The 27,333-nt window shown below is 38.2% G+C and overlaps 1 protein-coding gene and 1 long non-coding RNA gene across 2 annotated transcripts; one reads left to right on the top strand and one right to left on the bottom strand.

Annotated features, from left to right (window-relative positions):
• The first annotated feature begins 12,226 nt into the window (after positions 1 to 12,226).
• On the top strand, positions 12,227 to 16,376 carry LOC137249251 (uncharacterized). Its single transcript, XM_067780572.1, has 4 exons — positions 12,227 to 12,359; positions 12,419 to 13,309; positions 13,559 to 13,946; positions 15,736 to 16,376. The coding sequence occupies exons 2-4, from the start codon at positions 12,642 to 12,644 to the stop codon at positions 16,252 to 16,254; spliced, it is 1,575 nt and encodes a 524-aa protein (XP_067636673.1). The 5' UTR covers positions 12,227 to 12,359; positions 12,419 to 12,641; the 3' UTR covers positions 16,255 to 16,376.
• Positions 14,729 to 17,579, bottom strand: LOC137249269 (uncharacterized). Its single transcript, XR_010952314.1, has 2 exons — positions 16,365 to 17,579; positions 14,729 to 15,696 (listed from the first exon to the last, which is right to left on the bottom strand). It is a non-coding gene; the product is annotated as an uncharacterized lncRNA (long non-coding RNA).
• Between the last annotated feature and the right edge of the window lie 9,754 nt (positions 17,580 to 27,333).

The following is a 27,333-nucleotide window of genomic DNA, read 5'->3' as shown; positions in this document are numbered from 1 at the left end:
ACTACAAACATTCAGATCAATAATTCAATATTTATGTATCTACATAAACGAATAAATAATTGCGTCTACACATATGTACGTATACGAGCAGCGGAGCGGCAATGCACAAACACGTGCATATATCTTATCTGAGTTGTCACAAGAGAGAGCAATAATTTGTGCACGTAGTTGTGGCTGGCGATTTTGTAGCCGAAACAACTAGTAAGTTCTGGAAATCGAAGAGCCTAGAAGTATGCAGCGTAAACTATAAAATCGGGGCAAGCGAGTAAGAAGTAATTCAGTTTGAGTTGAGCTATCAATCAGTTTGATTAAGCACGCGATCTGGCGGCCAATAGTAGAGTTTCATTTGAGTTATCAATCAGTTTGGTTATTAAGCCAGCGAGTAGCAAAGTATAAGTGTTATTGTGAAGTACTTAATAAAGGCCATTTTTCCATCATTCAATATTGGAGTTATTTATTCAACAGTTTAGTGATTCGAACTTAGCAGAGGATTGCAAATAAGAGGATTTGCAGCAACTTCGTTACAATAGTCACAATTTAGTCGTATCAGCGACCTCTAGCGGCTCATATAAGCTAAATATTTTCAATATAAATCGAGCGCGGAAAAAAAATAGCGGCAATACAATCAGCCCAATTCTAAACAAAAATTCCGTGCGAGTCTTTTCCCTTCTCCCATTCCTCGTATTATAAATAAAAATTCCGTGTGAGTTTTTTCACTTCTCCCTTGCCTCCTATTCTGAACAATGTTCGAAAAAGCGGAAACCGGTTATGGGAGAAATGTAGGTATTATAAATGTGAGGGAGAGGGAGATTTCTCTGCCATTTCATAGGAGTTTTTCACTTATTAAATTAAAGGGAATGCATCAAAATAGTTAAAGGAAATTGGTTCTTTTAAGAAAGAACACTTATTTGTACAAATTTGTGCTTAAATATGTATGTACATTCTACCACAATATTCTTTATTTTAAGTCGAAAAGTATATCATAAGCAACGGAAGAGCTCTTGGTATACATATTTGATGCAGCCATCCAGAAATTGCGCAAGGATTTTTTAAGAAGGCTTAAATAGATATTGGCATATGGCGAAAGGCGAACTCAACTCGACTTGGCCGCCAGAAAATTGCTTTGCTGAATGGAAGCAACTCCAGCGGATTTGCGTTATCCCGCCGTGTTCTTCTTCTTATGCTCCTCTGTTGATGTTGCACCAATTCATTACTCTTTTCAGTGAATACCACATAAAATGCAATACTGTGCAATTTCAAACAAATTCGCAACAATAATTAAACTTTTCTTATATGAGTTAACCGGGGATTGCCCGTATCGCTTTAAGTGTTTGAAAACATTTATTTCAAGCAATTTTTAATTTTATAATTTATTTAATAATTTGGGAAAAATTTTAAACAACGTGACATCAGGACGGACAAGGCAACAGCTGTTTCGATTATACCTTGTAAATCTCTTCAAAGCCTTTTCTTCCGGGAGTGGGAGTCGAACCCGCACTCCTACGATGGTTGAAATGGTTATAAACGCATTCAGCTACGTCATGCGTTAGTTGTTGTAAAGTTTATGCGTTTATAACCATTTCAACTATCGTAGGAGTGCGGGTTCGACTCCCACTCCCGGGAGAAAAGGCTTTGAAGAGATTTACAAGGTATAATCGAAACAGCTGTCGCCTTGTCCGTCCTGATGTCACGTTGTTTAAATTTTTCCCAAATTATTAAATAAACTTTTCTATTTTTTAAACAAAATAAGAAATGCGAAACGAAAATTCAATTGACAAAACAGCTGACTTCGAAAATTCGAAATTCCTATTCCCCAATTATTGTTTTCCGTAGGAGAAAAGAATTGGAGGAATTTTTCTGCGGGAATAAAAAAATCAGCAAGAACAAAATTCTGAGGGAATATTAAGAATGGGCTGAATAACTATTTTCCTATGCTTGCTTAGTAGTCGGTGCAAAAGTATCGATAAACATTTTCTTGGTATCGGACCAAAAGTATCGATACCTACTTGCCTATACTAGTATCACAAATGTGTACACCACAAATCAAACTCACAAGATTGCGCATTGCGCATGTAAACAAAAGATCGGCTTTTTTTTATGGGCAATTGAAACGTCATTATCTTTTAGTTCTTGCTCTCTTCTCTTTCTTTCATTCGCTCAAGCAGTCAAGTGTGACGTATATACGCAGAACGTTTATTTATTTGATGTGTAAAATTCTATACATCAAAAATTTTCTTTTTGATATCACCAAAATTTTCATTTTTAAAAACTAATTCGATAACAAAATATTTAAAATTCAAAGTATAAAATACAAAGTTAATAATTTAAGAACAAATAATAAACACTATATTTTATAAATTGCCCATAAAAAACAGCTGATGTTTTGTTTACATGCGCAATGCGCAATCTTGTGTGTGTGATTTGTGTACTAGTATGCATGGCGCAACTATACAAGGTGGCCGCACGGGACAGCTGATTATAAACTTTTTTATTTAATTCGATACATAAACCATAGTGTACAAGTACAAGTGTGTTGACTTATCTGTCAAGCATTCTGACAGGCACTCGCTGGATTCGGAATGACAGCGAATTCAAAATGGATACCATTACCGAATGCGCCGAATGATTGAAAAATTGAAAAAGTCGATACGATTGGTAGTCAAAAATGTTGTCGTTGAGACCAAAAATGCGACTCTAGACCTGAGATTTCCATCAGGTGAGCGAGGCTGTTTGTAGTTTTGACGTCTATCGCTTAGTGAACACACTTGTATAGGTACACTATGACATAAACTTCCGGCGCAAAACGATTTTGACATTAGTTGTTGTTGTTATAGCAGTGCTTCGCATCATCCAATAAGTCATAGTGTACAATACCAAGTGTGTCAACTAAGCGATAAACATCAAAATTACAAACAGCCTCGCTCACCTGATGCAAATCTCAGATCTAGAGTTGCAAGTTTGGTACGTGCGAGTTCTTTAAGCTGAGTTGCATTTGATAGTTTAATAAAACTTTGTAGTAATTACAGTTGAAATAGTTGCATATATTTCCGCGCAAATATAAATAATAGAAGAATTTTAGCCTCGAACCGTGCGGAAACATACGGACATAGCAAAATTTATTTAAATTAGAATCAAAAAAGTCTAGAAAAACTTAACAAAATATGAATCGCCACACGTGTAACATTGTTGTTTTTTTTCATTTAAAAATACTGTTACCAGATTATTGTATTACACAAATATTGTTGCAATAAGCCACCAACGAAAGAGATTGGGGCAAAAATACAAAATCTCACCACACACACGTTCCACACGTCATACACCAAAAGAGCATCTACGCCGACAAGTCTGGCAACACATTTGGCCCTAAATTGACGGCAGCACTGGCATGCACTTACCACACACACTTGTCAAATAAATATAGATACTTTGTATTAGTAATTGTATTGATATTCTTTTGTACTTTATTATATACTTTGTAATTTGTCGATATCCGTTATTCGTTTATAAAAAGACAAAGAGACTTTGCCGCTAAGGCCAGTTACATTTTAATACCACATTTTGTCGTGTCATTTTTTTAAGCCGTGGACAACAATCGTGAGATTTTTTTTTTGCCTTCCAAGAAAGGTTTGTGTCTGTAAAATTCGTGTAGAGTAAAATTTGTTCATTTCCGCGTCAAATTGTTTGTTTCCCGCCAGTTGCTCGTACAATTTAAAGGGCCAATATTTCTTAATATGCTAACTAGAGCACGAAGTAGAACTGACAGCGAAGAAGTGGAGGATGCCAACGAATCCTTTTCCGTCGCCGATAATACAATCGTGGAGAATGTCAATTCCCAAAATGCACCAGCTGCCTCTGCCGAGCAGTCTACAACAGGCATAACCAGCCAATTAGCCGCAATAGTAGCCAGTATTGCGGCACTTAGTGAAGGCATGAGGGAATTGCGCAACGAAACTCAAAATCTACGGTAGCGTGCATGTTCCGATTCCAGCAGTATGGGAAATGCATCAAATCAACCACCTATGGTGCCAGTAACTACGTCATCACTTGCCACGCCGCCAATATCGCGGATAACATTTGCCAATAATATATCATCATGGCCGCCAGCAGCTACAGTTGCTACAGAAAGCAACATGTCATCAACTAACGCCCAGAGATTGCCACTTCCACCATCAGCCGCGCTTGTACAAAGAGAAACAGCGCAAGTATCGACGTCAGCAGCCGTGCCATCGGCTACAGAAGCGCAAAGGCGTGCTCAGTCAGGTCTAGATGGTTTATCAGCTAGCGGATCATATGCTTCTTCTGCACCACATTTTTTATTACAACAGCCGCAAGCATCAGCACATGCTTTGCCACAAGCATCATTGCACGCCACTGCAAATGCAATGAACCAGCCAGTAAATATGGCACAGCAGCCGCATGGTTATATGCGGGTACAGCCAACACCGCCTGCGCCATATAATATTGAGTCAGGAGTTTTGCACAGAGCAAAGTTGTACCCACTGCCGGAGTTTGACGGCAATCCCGAGGATTGGCCGCTGTTTTACTCCAGTTTCGCCGACACAACACGTGAGTTCAACTATAGTGATCGCCAAAATTTAATGCGCCTATAAAAGGCGTTAAAGGGTGATGCGAAGCGGGCAGTCACATCACTGCTTATCTTCCCAGAAAACGTGCAAAACATATTAGAAGAGCTGAGATTTAACTTCGGTCGGCCAGAACTGCTGATTCGTGCGCAGTTACGTAAGGTACAATCATTTCCAAATATAACAGAGGACCGTATGGAACAGGTGCTGGACCTCTCGAATCAGGTACGCAATATAACTGCATTCTTTAAGTCAGCAAGGTGTGAGCAGCACTTAGTAAATCCGACGTTGCTTGAGCAACTTATTTCAAAGCTCCCAGCCTCGAAACAGTTCGAGTGGAGTAAACACGCATCTACGGTGACACCATTTGCCACAGTGGAAACCTTTGCCGAATAGGTCGGTAACCTAGCCAAAATAATAGCTATTATGCCAAAAGTTGCTGATAAGGCAACACATTCAACATCATTTAGAGCTCCTCGTCGATCGGATCAGAGACCGGTCATAGCAAGTCGCTTTCTACACAGTAGTCAGGGTAATATAAATCAACAATGGATGTGCATTGCATGCAATCAGCCACACTCATTGGAGGACTGTCCCCAATGTAAAACACGTAACATAGAAAATCGATGGGCCCTAGTCAAACGTCAACGTCTTTGTTTTGCATGCCTGCAAGGAGGACACAATTTGCAAAGCTTTCAAAAGAAAAAGCGGTGTAATATACAAGAATGTCACCGCGTACATCATCGCTTACTGCACGCACCATCGAATACGCATACGGTCACATCAGCTACCACAAATAATGCGGAAGTCGTCCTCAGTTGCCAAGGTGAGTGTCGTTCCATTCTATTTAAAGTTATACCCGTCACATTATTTGGGCCGAAGGGTCACATGGAGACACACGCCATGTTCGACGAAGGCTCTTCTATTTCTTTGCTAGAAGAAGACGTCGCTAATCAGTTGGGTTTGAATGGTCAATCATCATCACTAACACTACAATGGTATGGCGAGAACACAGCAACAGAGAAATCTCGCAGTGTCGTTGGAGGTACAGGATAATCAAAGCGGCGCACCATTTCCACTCAAGAACGTTCGCACAGTCAAAAGCTTGAATCTGCCTAGTCAATCGTTTCAAAACTATCGCCATTTTGGTAACTTACCAGTCGCCAGCTACAACAACGTAAAGCCGACGTTGCTCTTGGGTTTAGACAACAGCTTTCTCGGTATTGCCACCGAAACAATTACGAACGGGCGAGCCAATTAATTGCCGCCAAGATAAAATTAGGATGGCTGGCTTACGGGCCAATTGACAAGATGGATTCGAATAGTCCACGGGTACTTATGATCAGAGACCCGCCTCTGTCGAAAAATATATGCAACATGGTCGAAGAATATTTTACATTAGAAAACTTGGGAGTGAAAGCAGATGTTACCGAGGGAGAAGACGATATGCGTGCAAAAGCTATTTTGAAACCGACAGCAATTAAGATTGGGGCCAGGTACGAGATTGGTTTGTTGTGGAAGTAATACGACATTGTATTTCCACCTAGCTACGATATGGCGAAGAGACGGTTGCTTAGTATTGAGAACAAAATGAAGAGAAGCACAGTTTTTGCTGAGAGTTACACCAAAGGCATGGCGAGTTACATAGAGAAGGGCTATGCCAGAGAGCTATCTGCAGCTGAAGTCAACAACCAAAGTGGGAAGGTATGGTATCTCCCACATTTCGGCGTAATGAGCCCTCATAAACCCGGTAAGCTGCGCATAGTCTTCGACGCAGCCGCAATGGTCACCAACACATCGCTCAACTCAGAACTGCTTAAGGGTCCGGAGCAAGCACAATCCCTCTTTGCTATTTTACATCGGTTTCGCCAAGGGTCGGTGGCAGATGCGGGCGATATCGCAGAGATTTTCTCCCAGGTAAAAATCAAACCAGATGATCAGCACGCACAGAGCTTCCTGTGGAGAAACGACAGCAACTCTGATATACGGGTCTACGTAATGACCTCTATGATTTTTGGAGTAGCCTGCTCTCCCTGTTGCGCTGAATATGTTAAAAATACAAACGCGCTACAATTTTCGTCAACAATGCCAAGGGGAGCAGATGCGGTAGTAAGAAGCATGTACGGTGATGACTTGGTCATTAGCTTTCACTCGGAGAAGGAAGCCGAAATCATTACAAATGAAGCAATCGACATAAATGCAGCCGGTGGGTTCAATTTAAGAAACTTTGTCTCCAACAACAAGAGACTCCAAAGTCTTCTAAACGGTGACAATAAGCCAAATACGATCGTTAATATGGAGAAGCAATCAAGCGTTGACAAAATATTGGGAATGCACTGGAATTCGGAAAAAGATAAGTTTGAATTTCATTTTCAATTTTTCAAAATTTCTCCCGATATCTTACAGTGTAAGCGTCCACCCACCAAACGAGAGTTACTAGCCATAGTGATGTCGATTTATGATCCCTTCGGGTTTCTCGCATGTATAACAATTACAGGAAAGTTACTGATACAAGCCATGTGGAAGCGGAAGATCCAATGGGACGAGCATCTACCTAATGATCTCGGAAGGGCATGGTCGACATGGTGGTCCATGGTCCAAAATATCAAAACACTGTCAATATCGCGCTGCTATGGAAATGTATTGCCAATCGCTGACGAAATCGAGGTCCATATATTCGTTGATGCAAGTTCAACAGCATATGCAGCTGTAGCCTATCTGCGAATGCGTAAAGGTCATAAAATTCACATCGCATTCATCTGTGCCAAATCTCGATGCCCAATTGTAAAAGGAATGACGATTCCTCGCCTGGAGCTCCAAGCAGCTGTGTTAGGATGTCGCCTAAAAACATTTATTCAGCAGAGCCATGATTTCCAGATTCATCGCTTTGCGTTCTGGTCCGACTCACAAACGGTGGTTGTGTGGATACGCTCAAGGGAGCGAAAGTATAAACCCTTCGTCGAGCACCGTATCGCCGAAATTTTGACATCAACAGATAGTGACATGTCGCGATGGTTACCCTCAGAAGCCAACGTAGCCGATGACGCAACGCGAGCATCATTTACAGAATGCTCATTACATCGATGGTTTACGGGGCCGAAATTTTTGCAACAAGGCACCGAGGAATGGCCAGGCGAGCCAGTTCAACTTGATACATCCGAGTGCAGTCGTGAAGAAATACCAGAAAGAATTATGCTGTTATGTCAAACAGGTGACTTAATCAAATACACTAACTATTCTTGTTTTTTAAAGATAGTCAGAATTGTCGCTTGGATAGCACGCTTTGTGGGTAATAGCCGCAGTAAGAGTCGTTTACGAGGAGAGCTAACAGCTGCCGAAGTCACTGAAGCAGAAAAGTATATTTGTCGCCAAATACAACAAGAATGTTTTCGAGCTGAAGTTGCAACATTGAAAGCCAAGCAACCACTTCCGAAGAGTAGTTGTCTCCACAAACTTACGCCTTTCGTCGATGAAGACAACATTATCAGAGTACATGGACGCATCGATTCAGCCTTTTGTCTACCATTGTCAGCCAGACAGCCGATAATATTGCCACAAAACCACTATGTCACGCGCCTGATCATGCAACAATTCCACGCAAGAAGACATCTTCAAAACGATCTTTTAGTTATCAATGAAATGCGTCAGAAATATTGGGTGCCATCTGCCAAAAGGTTACTGAGGTCGATCAAACCAGCTTGTCCAATCTGCATACGCTGGACTGCCAAACCCGTTGTGCCGCTAATGGGACAACAACCATCAGATCGCTTGACGCCCTTCGTTCGTCCGTTTTCATATGCGGGCGTTGATCTCTGCGGACCATTTCTGGTTGCGATTGGTCGCAGAACAGAGGAGCGTTGGGTGGTATTATTTACATGCATGACGACAAGAGCCATTCATCTCGAGGTAGCCGAAGATCTTTCCACCGACGCCTTCATCATTTGCTTAAGGAACTTCATCAATCGACGCGGAGTCCCAGTGCAAATCAGAAGCGACAATGGCAGAAATTTTGTTGGTGCCCAGCGTGAGTTGAAGTCCGAAGACCGACTGTTCGATTTCGGGCGCATCGAGCAAGAAATTACGAAGCAGAATATTGAATGACGTTTCAACTGCCCCGCCAATCCCAGCTCAGGTGGCTGCTGGGAACGATTGATACAGTGTGTTAAGAAGCTATTGCACCGCGTACTAAAGGAAGATGCGCCTCGAATCGAAACCTTCCGAAGTGTCCTGATAGAGGCAGAGAACATTGTTAACAGTCGCCCGCTGACAGATATCCCAGTTAATCCAGAGGAGGAGGAGCCACTTACTCCTAATCATTTCCTGGTCGGATGCATGAACTCCACGCAGACACCCAGCCTGGATGAAGCCCACATCTGTCCGCGAAAGCAATGGAATCCTGCGTCGCCCAGCCAGCAAGCTAGCCGCTTTAAAGTATAGTGAATCCGCCGAAGATTCACTGGTCGGTGGGATGTTGCAATAAGCCACCAACGAAAGAGATTGGGGCAAAAATACAAAATCTCACCACACACACGTTCGCCGACAAGTCTGGCAACACATTTGGCCCTAAATCGACGGCAGCACTGCCATGCACTTACCACACACACTTGTCAAATAAATATAGATACTTTGTATTAGTAATTGCCTGTATTGATATTCTTTTGTACTTTATTATATACTTTGTAATTTGTCGATATCCGTTATTCGTTTATAAAAAGACAAAGAGACTTTGCCGCTAAGGCCAGTTACATTTTAATACCACATTTTGTCGTGTAATTTTTTTAAGTCTTGGACAACAAATATAATGAACTTGGGTACAGAAATTCAGAAATCATAGAAAATATTTTACCGATATACCTTGTTGTTGTGTTTTAAAAGTTTTTCACAATAATTTGAAAAACTCTACGTTTTCTATGCTTTTTACAGTTAGAGGAGTAATAAATTAACTTTTCAGTGAAAATCAATAACTCTGAACTGAACAATTTTCGCCATGAAAAAAATTAAAGTGATGTGTAACAGGAGCAACACTTTTGTGACTACATAAACCCTGTTTCAAACTTTTACGTCCATGCACAGAACCCTAATTGATCGTTTTCAATCGAAACAACAATGGCAACCCAGATTTTCCCGTTATGCTAACTTAAGAGAGTGCCTGTCACAAAGAAGTCAACACACTTGTACTTATCCACAATGCAATAGGTGCGACCAAGGACGCAACAAATTAAATGGGGTTACACTGAAATGACAGCCATTGGTCGGGAAAAATTCCGAGTCGCTCCGGTGTATAGAACCGGCTGCCTTGAGAAGCGATTTTGACATTAGTCCATCGAATTTACAACAAAAAGTTCATAGAGCTTTTATTTATGTTTGTAGGTATGTCACCATGCTGCCACCTTGTATGGTTCCGCTATGCTAGTATGTATCCTTTCATCCCATTTTTGTTGTTGTAGCAGTGCTTCGCCCGATCCAATAGGTCTGACCGATCACAAATTGTCATCAATATCCTCTAACGGGAGTCCGAGGAAACTTGCTGTTTCAACAGGGGTGGACCATAATGAGAGAGGTATTAGAGGCGTTGGTTCCACATTACAATTGAAGAGATGGTTGGTGTCATGTGGGGACACATTGCAAGCAGGGTAAGAGTTTAACCTGTTACAGTATCCAGATCGAAGTTGGGCTAGAGTGACTCGCGTCTCCCTAGGGTGCGTTCCTCTTCTGCAAGTTTAGGGTATTGTTCTTTCAGTACTGGATTCACCGGGCAATTCCCGACATCGAGGTCCGACGCCTGTTTATGGAGTTCACCAAGGACCTGTTTATGTTTTTTGGCTTCATACGGCTGAGTTCTCAGGTGCCGTATTTCCTCATAGTGCTTACGGAGATGACTCCTTAAGCCCCTAGGCGGTGTTGGTTCATCAATCAGATGTCTTTTGGGATTCCCAGGTTTCTGGGTATTCAACAGAAACTGTTTGGTTAGCATTTCGTTTCTTTCCCTTATTGGGAGTATTCTCGCCTCATTATGTAGATGGTGTTCTGGGGACATAAGGAGACAACCCGTGGCAGTTCTGAGGGCAGTATTTTGGCAGGCCTATAGCTTCTTCCAGTGGGTAATCTTTAGGCTTGGCGACCATATCGGGGACGCGTAGCATGCAATCGGCTGGCCAATTGCTGTGTAAGTAGTAACGAGCGTTCCTTTATCTTTTCTCCAAGTACTGCCAGCAAGAGATTTGAGGATTTTATTACGGCTCTGGATTTTCGGTACAATTGCGGCTGCATGCTCACCAAAATGTAGATCCTGATCGAACGTCACACCCAAGATTTTGGGGTGTAAGGCAGTCGGTAGCGTAGTGCCATTGACGTGGACTTTCAAAATGGTCGACATTTGGGACGTCCATGTTGTAAATAAGGTCGCCGATGATTTAGTCGGTGATAATGGCAGGTTTCGCGAGGTGAAGAAACTGGAGAGATCAGGGAGGTAGTGAAAGTGATCACCCAAAAACGTATTAATTTATTTTTGAGCAACGAAGATATTATTTAATAGCTATCGATAATACAAACAAATGCTCGTCTTCGATTTTCCCAAAAAATACTGTATCCTTAATTATCGCCATTTGAATTTTCTTTGTCCTTTTTCTTTTAAAGATGAATAGCAGCCGATAGGCTCCACCGATTTTGACAAAAGTCTAGTTGAGGGGTCCATTGCTAATACGCTCGAGAGAGGTGTCAAACGACGCGTATTGACCTCAGTATTAATAATCCGAAGGCGGTAAAGAAGAATTTGAAATCGTTCAAAAGATATTAAACAAAAACCGAAAAATTACCCGCGGGTCCATCCGAAACCGGGGGTGGTATCCATAGTATTTTTGCTCAGAACACCTTTCTGCATTCGCGGCCTTCAGCCGCGTTTATTAAAAATTACACTGTGTGGGTCCAACACCGGTTTGGAGATCAAAACTATACAACCACATGAAAATAGCCAACTTCAACCGCAAATATCTCCCGGCAGAGAAAAAATTTTTCTTTTCCATCGGATTATTGTTGTCGAGGTCAATACATGTCTTTTGATACCTCTCTTCTCGGGAAATGTTTCCCCCTCTCCCCCTCGTTATCCACTATTTTCCAATAAAATTACATGTTTTACTGTATTCTCAATCGATATGTATGCACATAAATCGTGCTAAAGCATATTATTATTGTCTCAGATGACCATTGCGTTTTCATCCTAAAGGAAATTTCCATCCCGAAACACCACAATTTCGCCTTAAACAATAACGGTATGGCAACGCTTCTGGCAAAACAACAAACATTAGCTATCATCCGGTGGCAAAATCCTGAGCCAGATAAATAATTTTGCATGTAAATGCAACAACAACGATTTGAGCCAGATAAATCCAGATAGAAGTCTGGTTCAAATTGTGAGCCAGATAATTTGTTAATTACTTCTTTTTAGGTTGGCAACGCGGCCTTTAATATACCTACTTTTTCAAAAATAGATGTCGCTGCTTATCCTTTCGCCGTATGAGTTAAATGAAAAACAGTGGCGACATCTGCCTATCACATTTCACGTGTGCGAAAATTTCACGACATCTGCTTCTCAAGTCTTTCAATGATCCAGAGCATTCCCGTGAGAATTGAGCGTGAGCCGGAGCTGTAAAACTCACTGAAAGACGGCAATTATGAATCTTCAAAAATCTCCAAATACGTCAAAAAATTTTGAGTAGTGGAACTACCTTCTTTTTTGTATCATGTTTCATCCATTGTCTACTATATGTACATCAATTGGTAAAGATTATCTCATTTTAAAATTTCAGCTAAATAATCTAAAGTTTTTTTTTTTGAAGCTGAGTTGAGAACTGTGCGTGTGAATGTGCGAATTTTCAGCGATCAGCTGTTAGTTGTGCTACTTGGTAAGATTTACAATCCTTTCATCCCTAAGAGCGGATAAGTACGTCTAGAATCTTTGACGTCTAGAAGGGACTTAAATTGGGATTGCAATTTTTGCTACAAAAAAAATATTTCACCAATATCAATTGGTTTCAAAAACAAAAACGAATTGTCTCAAATATGTCAAAGGTATTGGAAGCAATTCAAAGCGAATTGGGAATCAACGACCAAGATTCACACTCGTCAAGGTTTCACTCTAACGCCACCCATCAAAATTTACCTGCTTCAAAACAATGTACAGTAATTAAGAGAGAAACGGTACAATTACAAGATTCTGACGATTTGGAAAACATCGACGAATTTCCGAAATATTCAGCAGATTTACAAGGAGAGTTAAGCGAATTTATTAAGAATGAGTACATTGAAGATGATGAACCAATCCTTGAAAATAAAGCTGCTGACACTATGTATTCAACAATCTCTGTGAAGAACTGTAAAAATTCACAATACGAGCTAAGAGAATTTATCAAATACGAGCGGGTTAAAGATGATAAACATAACATTGAATATAGCATATATATGCATTCAACAGCTTCTGGAGAACACTGTGCGGATTCGCAAGATAATTTTATTAAAAATGAGTACATTGATGATGAGAACCCCAACATTGAATATAGTGGTGTTGACACAACGCATTCAATCACTTCTAAGAAAAACTTTAAAAATTTGCAAGGCGAGTTTATCAAAAACGAACACATTGATAGCGATAATTACACTATGCATTCAATAATATCTGTGAAAAACGAAGAAATGGCCATAGATTTGGAAGAGCAACAAATAACTGTGACGTAAGTATGATTTGCATTATAATATCAACTTGCCCATGCATTGATTTAAGGGCCAAATACACGACACGAACATTTCCGCGAACATTCCCGTTATGTCATGTTTCTGCGACCTTTTCTGTATGGTGGTGTTTGCCAGTTCGCGCAAATGTTCGCCAAAAATCAAAATATTTTAATTTTTGGCGAAGCGCGAACTGTTCGTGCGTGTATGGCGAAATAGCTCATAATCGTAGTAATTTCTGAACGGAACAGACGTGCTCGGAAAAGTAAAATGGACAATAAAAAATTTCTGAGTGAATTTATTGAAATGTATAAATCTTTGCCATCATTGTGGCAAGTAAAAAGCAAAGATTATTGTAATAGAATTAAAAAGAATAATGATTATGCGACTTTAATCGAAAAATTAAAAGAAGTAGATCCTGATGCCACAAAGGATACAGTTATAAAAAAAATAAGTAGTTTGCGGGCGCAATACCGGCGTGAATCAAAAAAAAAGAGAGATAGTTTGAAGTCTGGTGCTGGTGCTGAGGATGAATATGTTCCTACTCTTTGGTGCTATGATTTGCTATGCTTTTTGAAAAATCAAGAACCTTTGGAAGGCGTTACCACAATGAAGGATGAAAATACAAACACATTTGAGGTAAGAAAAAAAGTCAAAATTTTATTGTTTCTTTTTTTTGTGAACACAAACATTCAGTTTGTTTTTATTCCGTAAATGATTCACTTTCTTATATTTAATATATTGTTCTGCCACGGAACTGCTCCCACTGTATTAAAATAATTGCAATATTTTTCTCGAGTAGTTTTTGCTAAATTGGATGCATTCTTTGCACTTGAAGCTTGAAGAGCTGTAAGTCCATGGTCATTATGCCAATCGGCGTATTCTATCGCTCCGGGATCTGTTTCTTCAACATCGAATCCACCTTCAAAATACGTCTCCTCATTTTGCTTCCGTAAAAAGTTATGCAAGTAGCAACAGGTTAACACAATTTTCGTGACTTTTTCTGGTGATAAATTAATAGTTTGTAGGAGAATTCTAAATCTTGATGCTAAAATGCCAAAACAGTTTTCAACAATTATTCTCGCCCGAGAAAGCCTGTAGTTAAAAATTATTTCTTCTTCCTTGAGTGTGTTGTGGCTAAATGGCTTCATGATATTTTCTAACAGGGGAAAAGCATCGTCAGCTACGAATACAAATGGTAGTTTTTCTTCGCAGTTTGGAAGCGGCTGAGGGTCAGGAATTTTCAATGTTTTATTTTTTAGAGATTAATTATATTAGATTATATATATAATTAATTAGCATTAACCACTGCCATTAAAATGATGGAAAAAATTTTTTATAATTATAATAAAAAGATCCAGATCCAGGTGGCTTTGTTATATTGACGTGTTTTCCATCAATTGCGCCTATACAATTTGGGAAGTTAGTTAGTTATTTATTTATTACGGCTTAAAGCCTAATTCAAGATACAAAATAGTAATATTCTATCTTATAGGTAGAGTTTTACAAAATTCATATAATTTTGCCTTAAAAAGTAAGATTTCATGGCAGTTTTTAATTTCCAATGGGAGCTCGTTGTAACTCTTTAGCCCTTTGTAAAAAATGTTTTGCTTATCTATTTCTGTTCGAAAAAATGGCAATTTAAAATTATGTCTATTTCTAGTATTTATATTGTGTGTTTGCTCCACTAGAACTACGTTACTACTTAAATATTCAGGTACATTTCCATGTTTTATATTAAATATCAATTTCATGGTATGAAAATAAATTTTTTGTTTGACACTCCAATTCAACTTTTTTAACATATCAGCCGATCTAGCATCTCTACGTTTTTTAAGTATAAACCTCATACATCTATTTTGAAGCTTTTGTGGCTTATCAACTTCTTTGTCCACTATTATGAATAATATCGATGGGCAATACACAAAGTGTGGTTCAATAATAGATTTATAAATAATTATTTTATATTTTTCCTGTATATACTTGGTAGATCTCTGCACAACACCAATCTTTTTCGCGACTTTCGCAACTGTGTAGTTTACATGTTCTTCAAATTTAAGTTTGTTATCAATTATAATCCCTAAATATTTTATGCTATTAACTTTTTGTATGCTTTCATTATTTATTTTTAGCCCACTTAAGTCCTCATCATTAATATTTTTCCTTGTTATGACCATATATTTCGTTTTGTTTATATTAAGCTTTAGCCTATTCGCACATAGCCATGTGTATAAGTTGTTGAGATCATTTTGCATTTTTAATACCGCAGTAGTAATATTATTATCACTGATCATAAGTAATGCATCATCCGCAAATAGTTTGATATCACAGTCTTGCGTGCATCAAAATTTTTCGCTTCTACCTTCCAATCTTTTTCTGTTTGTGGAAGCTGAAAAGTAATGAAAAACTTATAAATCTTTCTTTTTAGGAATTCACTGTTCGACCAAGCAAAAGAAAAGTTTCTGAAGAAGATACACTTATTAAAATTACATGCGAGAGACTTGCCAACAGCCGCGAACCCACAGAAGGTGACTCCTTGGCTCAATTGTGGGCTTCGCAATATAGTGAAATGGAGGCCTCCCAGAAAACGATTGCGCGAAAAATCATATCAGATGTTTTATTTCAAGGTTGCTTGGGAGCATTGGAATTTAGACACGCGATTCAAATCCAAAATGTTTTTAACCCAAGTCAAATATTAACACCAAATGTCATTCCGCAATACCCAATGCGCACGTCTACGCAACTTAACTACGCGGTGCCCCAACACATGCAGAATTATACAATAAGAGTTCCGACTCCTTTAAGTAGCGGCTCGTCCATAAACAGTAGTAGAATGTCACCTCAAGTCACACAAAACGTACGAATCGGTGAAGATACATCATCCATTAATTCGAGCTCGGTAGAAAACTTACAAAATTTCTTTGCATCGTTTGAAACGGACGAATAATTTATTTTTATTTTTACTTCAAAAAACCAATAATTTTGAGACACACATATGTACACATGAAACTTTTCTTGTTTAGTCGAAAACAAATAATTTAATCAATAAATAATTACCTTAATAAAATCTTTCATTTGACTTATTATGGCATCACAAGTCTCTGTAACTATTTTCCCAATCGTTTGGGGCACAATTGCTGTCAAAAATTTTAAGTCTTCAAAGATATTGCCACTAGCTAGAAAGCGCAAAGTTAAAGCAAGGCGGTGATGAGGGGGAATCGCTTCTCTCATTATTGTATCCCGTTTCGTTGTGAGTGGCAACATTTTTTGTAAAAGTTGGTCAAATGTTGCCTTGCTCATACGAACGTAATTTTTAAAATCATTTTGTGACGTGAATTCCAGTTCTTAAATAAGCTCACTTTGTCCAAGAACTGCTCGTTTTTTAAACCATTCTTTGCACCAAATTCTTTTTTTGCGATCTTCTCTCTTTTTTTACGCTTAATTGCCACAGCGAGCAATATTGCTGCAGCACAATTGTCCGTATTCATCGCTGTCTGAAAGAGAACTAATGTTCGGCCAAAAGTTCGTATGGTGTATGGCCAAAGCTGCGAACAAGATTGCGGAATGTTCGCGGAAATGTTCGTGTCGTGTATTTGGCGCTTTATGCTGGTCCCTATATAACTGTCATATGTATATGCAATAAATCCTTCCAATCGAAGACTGAATACATAATTTTGATGTAAGAGCCTGGAAACTTGCATATGGATTTATATGTTTTAATCAAATTTTATATTGGAAATCATGGCAGCAACTAAAACCTTAAAATGAATACTACCTATACCCTTGTGGATTGCCGAATTATTACTTTTTTCGCCATATTTAACACGCAGCAACCCAGAAATGTATCCCCTCAGTCAATATCAAGATAAACTTCATCAGTGTCCCTACTGTCCGCTAAGATATAGTTCCAGGAATAACATGATGAAACACAGAACAACTCATGAAGGCATCAAACGAGAACTGTGCCATATTTGTGGTAAAAATGTTAGAAAAAGTGACATAAAATCACATAAACGAAATCATACTGACGAAAAGCCGCATAAATGTGAAATTTGTGAAAAGCGGTATGTTATCATAAAAACCTTATTTTAACGCACTTATCTAAATTTATGTCAACTCTTTATTCTCGTTCTACTAACCAGCTTTACAGCCATTGTAAATTTTACCAAGTAGCGCAACTAACAGCTGATCGGTGAAAATTCGCACATTCACACACACAGTTCTCGACTCAGTTTCAAAACAAAATTTTAGATTATTTAATTCAAATTTTAAAGTGAGATAATCCTTACAAATTTATGTATACAGAATATATATGGCGTTTTTGTTGTTATTAAAACAATAGTTTTATTTATATTAAAGCTTTTATCATTTTTTTTTAACTTTGAAAAATCTCCGAACACCATTCCTTCATTATATGACATTCGACTGCCTAGTCCACTGCCTTCCACTCTATTCGCAACATAACCTATACTTAAGCTGCCAAACTATATAGTAAACAATGTTTACAGCGCTCTGTCATCTACTTGACCATAGACGTACTCATACCGGTGAAAAACCATTCAAATGCAAATCATTGTTTACTATATAGTTTGGCAGCTTAAGTAGAGGTTATGTTGCGAAAAGAGTGAAAGGCAGTGGCCTAGGCAGCCGAATGTCATATAATGAAGGAATGGTGCTCGGAGTTTTTTCAAAGTTAAAAAAAAAATTATAAAGGCTTTAATAAAAATAAAACTATTGTTTTAATAACAACAAAAACGCCTTATATATTCTATGTACATAAATTGGTAAGGATTATCTCACTTTAAAATTTGAGTTAAATAATCTAAAGTTTTTGTTTGAAACTGAGTCGAGAACTGTGCGTGTGAATGTGCGAATTTTCACCGATCAGCTGTTAGTTGCGCTACTTGGTAAAATTTACAATGATGCAAATACTGTGATAACGTCTTTGCTAAACAGAGTACTCTGTTGCAGCATTTACGTACTCATCTCGGCAATAATTTTTATAAATGTGAGTTTTGTCCTTAGCGGAATGATACAAGGTGGCAGCATGGTGACATACCTACATATATAAATAAAAATTCCATGTACTTTGTTTTTGTAAATTCGATGGACAAATGTCAAAATCGTACTACGCCGGAAGTTGATGTATCATATCAAATAAAAAAGTTTATAGTCAGCTGTCCCATGCTGCCACCTTGTATCGTTCCGCCATGGTTTTGTCCATGGTACAATTACCAGGTAGAAGCATTAGCGAAAATGCAACCCTCCCGTGTATTTTGTTGTTGCCGATTGTACATAAACTGTCAAACGTTCTTTCAGTTTCTTCTGTCAAAAGTGATGGAAAAAGAAAAATGTCACATGTAATTTTCGTCAACAAAGCCAAAACAAAAAAAGAAAAAAGTTGGTTTGCTGATGAAGCTGGAGGAAAAAGGAATTTTTAATGGAAAATAAAGGTAATTAACTGATTTTTAAATGATATATATTTAATTTATTGTTATTATTTATTTACATATAGCAGCTGAATCACTTCTTCAACGTTTCCAGCGCATCAACTCTTGGTAATTCTATACGACAGCATGACACTGATAATATGCGTCCATAAATATCGAGAGAGGTGTTAAAAGACGCGCATTGACCTCGATAACAATAATCAGAAGGCGGAGGTAAATTATTTTGTGTTGGACAAGAGATATTTGCAAAAGAAGTTGAAAATTTTCAATTGAAAATTTTCATATGCGCGTTGTAATGTTGATGATATTTGTACCCACAAAAAAAAATTGTGGACATAAGTGTTTTGCGCAAATATAGTTTTGGTCTCCAAACCGGTGTTGGACCCACCCAGATTAATTTTTTATAAGCGCGGCCAAAGGCCGCCAGCGCAAAAATACTATGGGTCCCACCCCGGACTCGAAGCACTCCGGGGTCATTTTTCGGTTTTTTGGGAATATCTTTTGAACGAGCTAAAATTTTTCTTTTCCGCCTTCGGATTATTGTTATTGGATTTGGTGCTGCATGTTATCTTGCACTCAAAGAAATGGAATATGATAAGAAATTTATAGATTTTCTGTCGAAACGTTTATATGATCGCATCACTTCAAGATTATCACATGGTATATGTAATGGTGATCCAGAGCAAAGGTATAGTGCTTTATTAAATTTATCATTACTTATGGCCTTAAAAGATGTGGCGTTGTCTAGTGCCTCAGCATGTACTTCTGCATCACTGGAACCTACGTGCGATTGGAACTGATGAGGATTTGGCACATAGTTCAATAAGGTATACGAGTTTACCGTACTGAATTGTTTAGTTAATTTGAAAGTAATGTATTGATAAATTTTTATAGATTTGGTATTGGTTGTTTTACCACCATTGAAGAGGTTGATTATATTACCGATACCTGCATCAAACATGTCGAACGTTTACGTGAAATGTCTCCATTATGGGAGATGGTGCTAAAACCAATTGATTTGAAAAATATCCAATGGTCGCAACATTAATTTTGTTTATGAAATATAAATAAGGGACCGTTTTGTATTGTATATATATTTTAGTGTATGTATTTATATTCCAAAGCAGTTTAATGTAAAGTGAGATACAACTTTTTAGGAATTATATTGTTCCTATTTTATCTGCCTAAGGTCGTTATTTTGTAGTATTTAAATTATATTGGGAAATGCTATTGCTAAATGTTTTTTGTATTGGACCTTATTTTCAATACATGTCTGTATGAATGCTAACGTTACTGTCTCCAAGAGATGTTGAAAATTTGGGATGAGATTGTATATAAAATGCTGAGTTAATAGTATGTACATGAATAAGTACTGATTTTTTTTTAAATTTCATGTATTTTGTAAAGTAAAAATTAAGTAATTTAGTAACCTAATAAATATCGAAGATACATATATACATAATAACATTTAACGTTGGAAACTCGTTGTGTCGGCATTCGAGGTGCAGATTTCTTTGAAGGATATGTACTCCATGTCTTTAGATGTAATCTTTTTTAATTAAAAAAAGCACGGGTGTGTTGAAAATTTCAAATGAGTCACTATGCCACAGAACTTTCGGGTTCAGCGCCATTGCATGGTTGTTTTGATCCAATTTTTCTTTTGGCTCCTCTGTTCGGAACCGATTTCGCTTTCGGTTTAATTTTTGGATACTAGTTCGGTTGTAGTACTGACTTCAATTACGGTTCCGGGTTTTCCTTCTGGCTCTAGCCAGGAGGCTTTTGTAGCAATTTCGGCTTTAGGTTGGATCTGGTATCCGTACCTGCTATGGCAAAAGTTTGACTTGGAATATTTCCGTTTTCAACTAGAGTATAGGTTATAATCCAGTTTTTTTTTCTTGTCAACATATGGATGATATAAATAATCCAAAAGTAAATCTATAGCATGTAAAACATAATTGTCTAGCAATATTTTCTCTTCGCAAACTGTTTGTGGCCCTGATAAGGGCCGCTTTTCGTTGGTATAATTGTTTAGCATTTTTTTCTCTTTGTTGACTAGTATATATACTTGTATAGCATATTTTCGCTCTTTGTAAACTAATGGTGGCACTGAAACTAGGGGAGGTTACTGCGTCTGGGTTTCACAGCTTATTCGTGGTTGTTATGGTATCGCATCTACATTGGAATCAGTAAGGAAGGCGGTCGGCATGATATGTTGGTGCACAGTGGCTAGTCATTGTCGGCTGGGGCGGGTCCTTGCCAACCTTACTGTTCCTGCGCCATAAACAGAAAAATGTTCCTATCATGCCTATCAAAACGAGCAGCTGTCAAATTCAAAACAAACCCGACAGAAGCGCAGAGACCGACTCAAAACGCTTAAAATTCAAAATTAAAACGACATCCGGTCGAACCGGAGGCCACGGACAACCCGTTGACTTTCCAACATTTTAAAAAAAATTCAAATTCAAAAAAACTGTCAAAAAAAAAAGAAACTAACGATCAAAAAAAACTAACCGAACCGGAAACGACCGGTTACTAAATCTGAAAAATGAAAGAAAAAAAAGCTGAAATACAAAGACAAATAAACAAAAGGGAAATACACAAAAAGGGCCGAATATACAGAGGGGCGCCGCGGGTGGTGTTGCGACGCCCGGTGCTTTAACCCACCCTCAAATAACCATGGCCACCGACGCACCTATAATTTCGGTGGCCCCTTACCTGTCTTACCTTATGCCTTCCAAATAATTGGCGACGCCAGCATTCCCATTTCAATTACAAATTTATTTATAATTCATTTTCATTACGGCTTATTACTTAGGATTATGATTTAATTTATATAAGTTTACAGCTAGGTACATTAAAGTGAGCGAAATGATGCCGTACAAAAAGGAGGTTCACTAGGAGTGATTAGTAAGAAAAAAAAGTATGTACATATATTCATTCCTTTTGACATAAACTTGATTTAGATCCAGGTCATATTTACTTTGGTACTGAATTAAAAAAAGTAGACCATCACAATTGGAGGGTAGGCAGGGGTATACATGGAAGCTTCCTTATACCTGCTCACTTTGTTGTGGGCATATGCCGAATAGCATTGTTTTAAATGAATATGCTTAGTTATACGTAAAGACAGACCTATTTGTTCTTACAAATCTCTCGTTTTAAACCACGAACTTTCTTCAAAATACCCTGAAACATATGCAGGTTAGAATTGACCAATAAACGTTTAGCGTTTGACGCAATACTTCAACGTCTGTACTTAAGATTTACATTTTTATTTAGGTGTACGGTGTAAATTAGGCTTTTATTTAAAATTTAAAATATATAAAAAATAAATAAATACTAGGCGCGCTATACCATCGGGGAAATACAGACCGACTTTCCTAAATTAATCATCTAAAACATGTTTACTTGCGAAGTTGAAAAATACAGAAAACTCCAATATACATATGTATGTATGAATACACTAATTTTCAATAAGAACAAATAAAAATAATCTGACACCTTTTAAATATTATATTTAACTTTTACATTTCAAGTATGTGTATATAACATACAAATTGGCATGTCTAGTCCTTTAAGGCTAAATATACATACATAGTCAAGGTATTTATCATCATGCATATGCATCTGATATCAAATCTTTAATTGTATTTATCTTGATTTTAAATTTAATAATCCGAAATTTCCAAATTGGGTATGCCTTCTTGGTTGTCTTTCGTTAATGCAAACCTTACCTAATCTTAGTCAGAAAATTCTATACGAAATTGGCATAGCCAGGACATATGCGAAATTTTATTTAGGGTTACCACAAAGCATAGCATTAGTTTTGCGTATTTAACGCAAAGGTACAATAGTGGTGGAATTCAAACGTAATACAACGGCGGGCACTCTCCAGCTGACTAAACTTAGGCAAGTATTTCACAAGGGGGGGTTGCATACATATGTGCAACCTAAGTGGTCATATGCTTATATGTACATATACCCCTACTCACTACGCACCTTGGTATATTTTCTAGGTGGCTGCACTCAACGCGCACTCTAATTGGGTATATGTCTATATATGCATATAACTATACCCAATTTAGGTAGCTAATCATACGTGTAAATGGGTGGCGATTAGATGTAAATAGTGTTTGTGTCGTATATCATGTTTCGTGTGCCTACCCTTATGTACGTGTACCTAGGAGTGTATGTAAGCTCCACTCAAGGGGCTTTGGAACGGACTCACCCCTTTATGTGGTTATTGCGGTAGTTGTTCTGGTTGAGGTGGCCGGCTCTGGGTGTGCCCGGCTTATTTCGTTGGGCCTATAGGTAGCGGCCTTTGCTGCTGCGGTTGAACTTGCTGTTGTTGATGCTGCTGATACTGCCGATTCAATTCATTGGCTGTTGTTGTTGAATTTTACCATTTGTTATTTGTGCCAATACGTTCATGTTGCCAAAGACCGTTTTACGTATTCAATACAAAATCGATTTTATAAAGTTGCAATTAATTTAAAAAAATTTCCCCGGTTTGTTGTTGTTGCCGTTTCAACGGGCACATGAGCATATAAAGAGTTTGCCACAGGTGGTTGTAATTCTACTGCATCCACATTCATGTACACATAACCGCTTGCAAATGTGTGAACAAATTTTTCAATTGTAGTGAGACTCCTCGCTGTTTTTAATGCGTTCAGCAAAATTCGTATATTTTATACTTAGTAAGATATGATTGATTGAACATAAAATGGAAGTTCTGCTTTTTATAGTTGATAGTAAAGAAATGTATTATAAAACTATTGCCAAATGTTGTCCTTTTTGATCACTTTTATTTTCCTGCAGATTGATTGATAACGTTGCCGATATCTTTCTGTAACTTCGGTAATAATTTTTTTCTTTTTCTGCAAAGATATAGCAAATATCACTTTTCTGGTGTGTATCGGGCGGAAACTCATGCTAGAAGAGAAAAATTTTTCTTCCTCATGGCCGGTCTGTCTGTTCCCTTCCTTTCGATATTTTTTCTTTTTATCGCCACTTTCACCACATCGCTAGGTGTGTTCGCGTGAACACGCTCCCAAGGGGATCATGGCCGTAGACCGCAGCAGCAGACCGTAACATGGTACATCATGCATATCCGTTTTTGTGCTGCAGCTGTTCCGTGCCAAGTATTGGCCTTTCGCTCCAACAGTGTCACTTAAAAAAAAGCGAACATGTAGAAGGGACTTTATTATTTATCTTTCGTCCTTCCTTCACGTTGTAGCGGCGAAAGTATTGTCCGATATTTTGGTAGATAACTGTAGGAATGACCGTTGGGGACGATGAGACAACTTCCGTTTTTTACAAACTCTTGATTAGCACTGCTAAGTCATACATAAAATTATATTATATTTTTTATCTTACAACATTCGGGAAACAATATTTACATCAAAGACGGTAAATATAGCAATGGAGTGGAGTTGGGCATCAAATGAGCTCCCACAATAAGGTCACAGGCCTGAAAATGGAGCGGAAAAATTAAGCCATTTTAGGGAAGCTAACGCCACAAGCTTTTTCCCAATTTTTCCTCTTCCTTGATCTTGCGGGGTAATTCTTCACTTTAGCTCACAACTGCAAAAACTCGTGAAAAAATATCGGGAGAGTTGTCAAAAAAATGTGTTTTGGACTCAGGACGACGAATCCGAAAGCGAAAATTAAAAATTTTATTTCTGTCAAAAAATATTCCCAAAAAACTGAAAAATGGCACCGGAGCGCTCCGAAACCGGGGTGGAATCCATAGTATTTTTGCGCAGGTAATAGTCTAGTTGAGGGGTCGACTGCTAATACGCTACCAAAAATATCGAGAGAGGTGTCAAACGACGCGTCTTGATTAGTAGTCAGTATTAATAATCCGAAGGCGGAAATTAAAAATTTTAATTCGTTCAAAAGATATTAACGAAAAACCGAAAAAAGACCCGCGGGTACCTCCGAGACCGGGGGTGGGATCCATCGTAATTTTGCGCAGAACACCTTTCTGAGTTGGCGGCCTTCGGCCGCGCTTATAAAAAATTACCATGAGAGACCAAATCTATATCCGCGCAAAACACTTTTACCCACAGTTTTTTTTTGTGGGTACACAACACCATCAAAATTACAACAGCCAAATGAACATTTTTACTTTGTAAATATATCTGGAAAGAAATAAAATTTTCAATTTCCGTTTTCGGATTCGTGGTCCTGGGTCCAAAGCGCGTCTTTTGACACCTCTCCCGATATTTTTGGACGAGTTTTAGTAGTTGTGAGCTAAAGTAAAGAATTACCTAATAAATTTTCACATCAATAGTAAATAAACAAAAAATGTAAACATAAACAAAGTTTGATATTTTATGACCACCTTCGAATGAAAAAACATGTAAAATGCAACTCTGATGCTTTTACCTGGTTATTGTACCATGGTTTTGTCCCTTAGCTTTTCCTTCGGCTGCGAAGCTGCGTTTACACTCAACTATACATATAGACGAAGATCCAGAGACGCGTGAGCGAAAAATGAAAGCTTTAAGAGAAGAAGACGCTAAATTAAGGAAGCAAGCATGGCGCATTCCGCTATGGAAGCAAGTATTGGAGATCGGCACTGCAGAGTAAGAATATAACATTGCTTTCATAGAAAATATATATTCATAACGTAAAATGGTGGAAGCATTGCTATCACGAATGCAACGCTGCATTTGATTTTTATAAAAAAAAAAGTCATAAAATAACTCCAACAAACATTGAAAAAATATTTCTCCAAGCTTCCAGAAATATATGGTTCTTAAGTTGATATCATGGTTCAATTATGTACAGGTTGGCTCATCTCATCAGCTGATTTTATTTATGTCATTGCATGGTCGAAGGGATTGTCAAAAGGAGATGGCAATCTCGAAATGAAACCAACACATTGGCAACATTTTACTTACACATACAAAAACTGCTAAGTTTTATGTTTCCATTCCTTACCATTCGCACCAACACCAATACCCAGATTTTGACAATTTGAACAGACATATTTTGTCATAGTACAGGTCTACAAGTAGGATATGTAGCAGCACGGACATACACAGCCACGCTCACCTGATAAAATGCTTGTTCTTGTTCGTTTTTTTTTGTGGATGCTATTTGGCACTGTTGTACTTCTTAGGACCAAACAAAGTTAAGTAGCTGCTATCGAAAATTGCTTAAAATTTGTTTTTCTTATATTACAAAGAAATATACTTATTTACTTTCAAACGAGCACTTAATTACATCTCTCTTTAATAACCATATATTTTGGACAATTTTAATTAACAAATTGTGATACTTTATTACCGGGGACGATTGCTAAGACACGACCAAAACCGTCGAGGGGGTATTAATAGACGCGTTTTTGCCTCGCTTCCAATAATTCGAATACTTTTCCGCCTTTGGACTTTTGATAACAGGACAAAACGCGTATTTTCATTTTTCTTTCCGCTTTTTTGGACACCTCGGTTTCAAACTGTTTTTCGCGGAAAACTTTTGAACGGGTAGAAAAACTTAACTCCCGTGTTTGTATTCTTAATACTGGAATAACTACGCGTCCTCAGATACCCCAATTGAAGACTTTTTTATAATTTTCTGAAGGACCCACATGGATGCACTTAAAATTTCCTACTAAATTCGTTAAAAGAAATTTACCATCACAGCAACCCATATCTGATATTCCGATCCCTTTTTTACTTCCCTGTGTCGCTTTCGACGAAGCAACCCCGGTAATTTTGACACTTCGTTCATTGTCAAAACTCATGTTCCACGCAGGTTCCACTGGGTTCCACGCTAGTTTGACACTGACCGAAGTGTCAAACTGCCGTGTGTTAGAAAGGGAAAGAAATTGTTTCCCTCTCATACATATCATACTTGTAAACCTGTACCATGTATTTTGTTGCTTTACAGATGAGCCAACCTGTATATAGTTGAACCATGGTTGATATCCAGGTAATAGTCTAGTTGAGGGGTCGACTGCTAATACGCTACCAAAAATATCGAGTGAGGTGTCAAAAGACGCGTATTAATCTCGAGAACAATAATCCGAAGGCGGAAAAGAAAAATGTTATCTCTGTCTGGAGATATTTGCAGTTGAAGTTGGCGATTTCCATGTGGTTGTTGTTGTGCGTACCCACAAAAAAAATTGCGCATCACCGTGGCGGTAGCCACGGTTATACCACACACCCGGACTTGGCATGGCGTAGCCCAAGGTTATTTTTTATAACGCAGAAAGGTATTCTGCGCAAAAATACTATGGATTCGATCCCCGGTTTCGGAGGTACCCGCGGGTCTTTTTTCGGTTTTTCGTTAATATCTTTTGAACGCGTTAAAATTTTTATTTTCCGCCTTCGGATTATAATTACTGATGTCAAGACGCGTCATTTGACACCTCTCTCGATATTTTTGGTAGCGTATTAGCAGTCGACCCCTCAACTAGACTATTACCGATATCCAACATCATTCTGCAAAAATTTGGCCCTTTCAGCAAAGTTGCTAATAACCGCAATTTTTCAAATGTTTGGAATGTTAGAGATAAAAAAAGTTCAGATTTCGATTCAGTACGTCGAGATACATACACGGTTTTA

The sequence above is a fragment of the Eurosta solidaginis genome, chromosome 4, assembly GCF_040869045.1.
Source record: "Eurosta solidaginis isolate ZX-2024a chromosome 4, ASM4086904v1, whole genome shotgun sequence".
Taxonomy (NCBI): Eukaryota; Metazoa; Arthropoda; class Insecta; order Diptera; family Tephritidae; genus Eurosta; species Eurosta solidaginis.
Note: the sequence above shows the minus strand (reverse complement) of the source record. Positions and strands in the feature narration are given on the sequence as shown.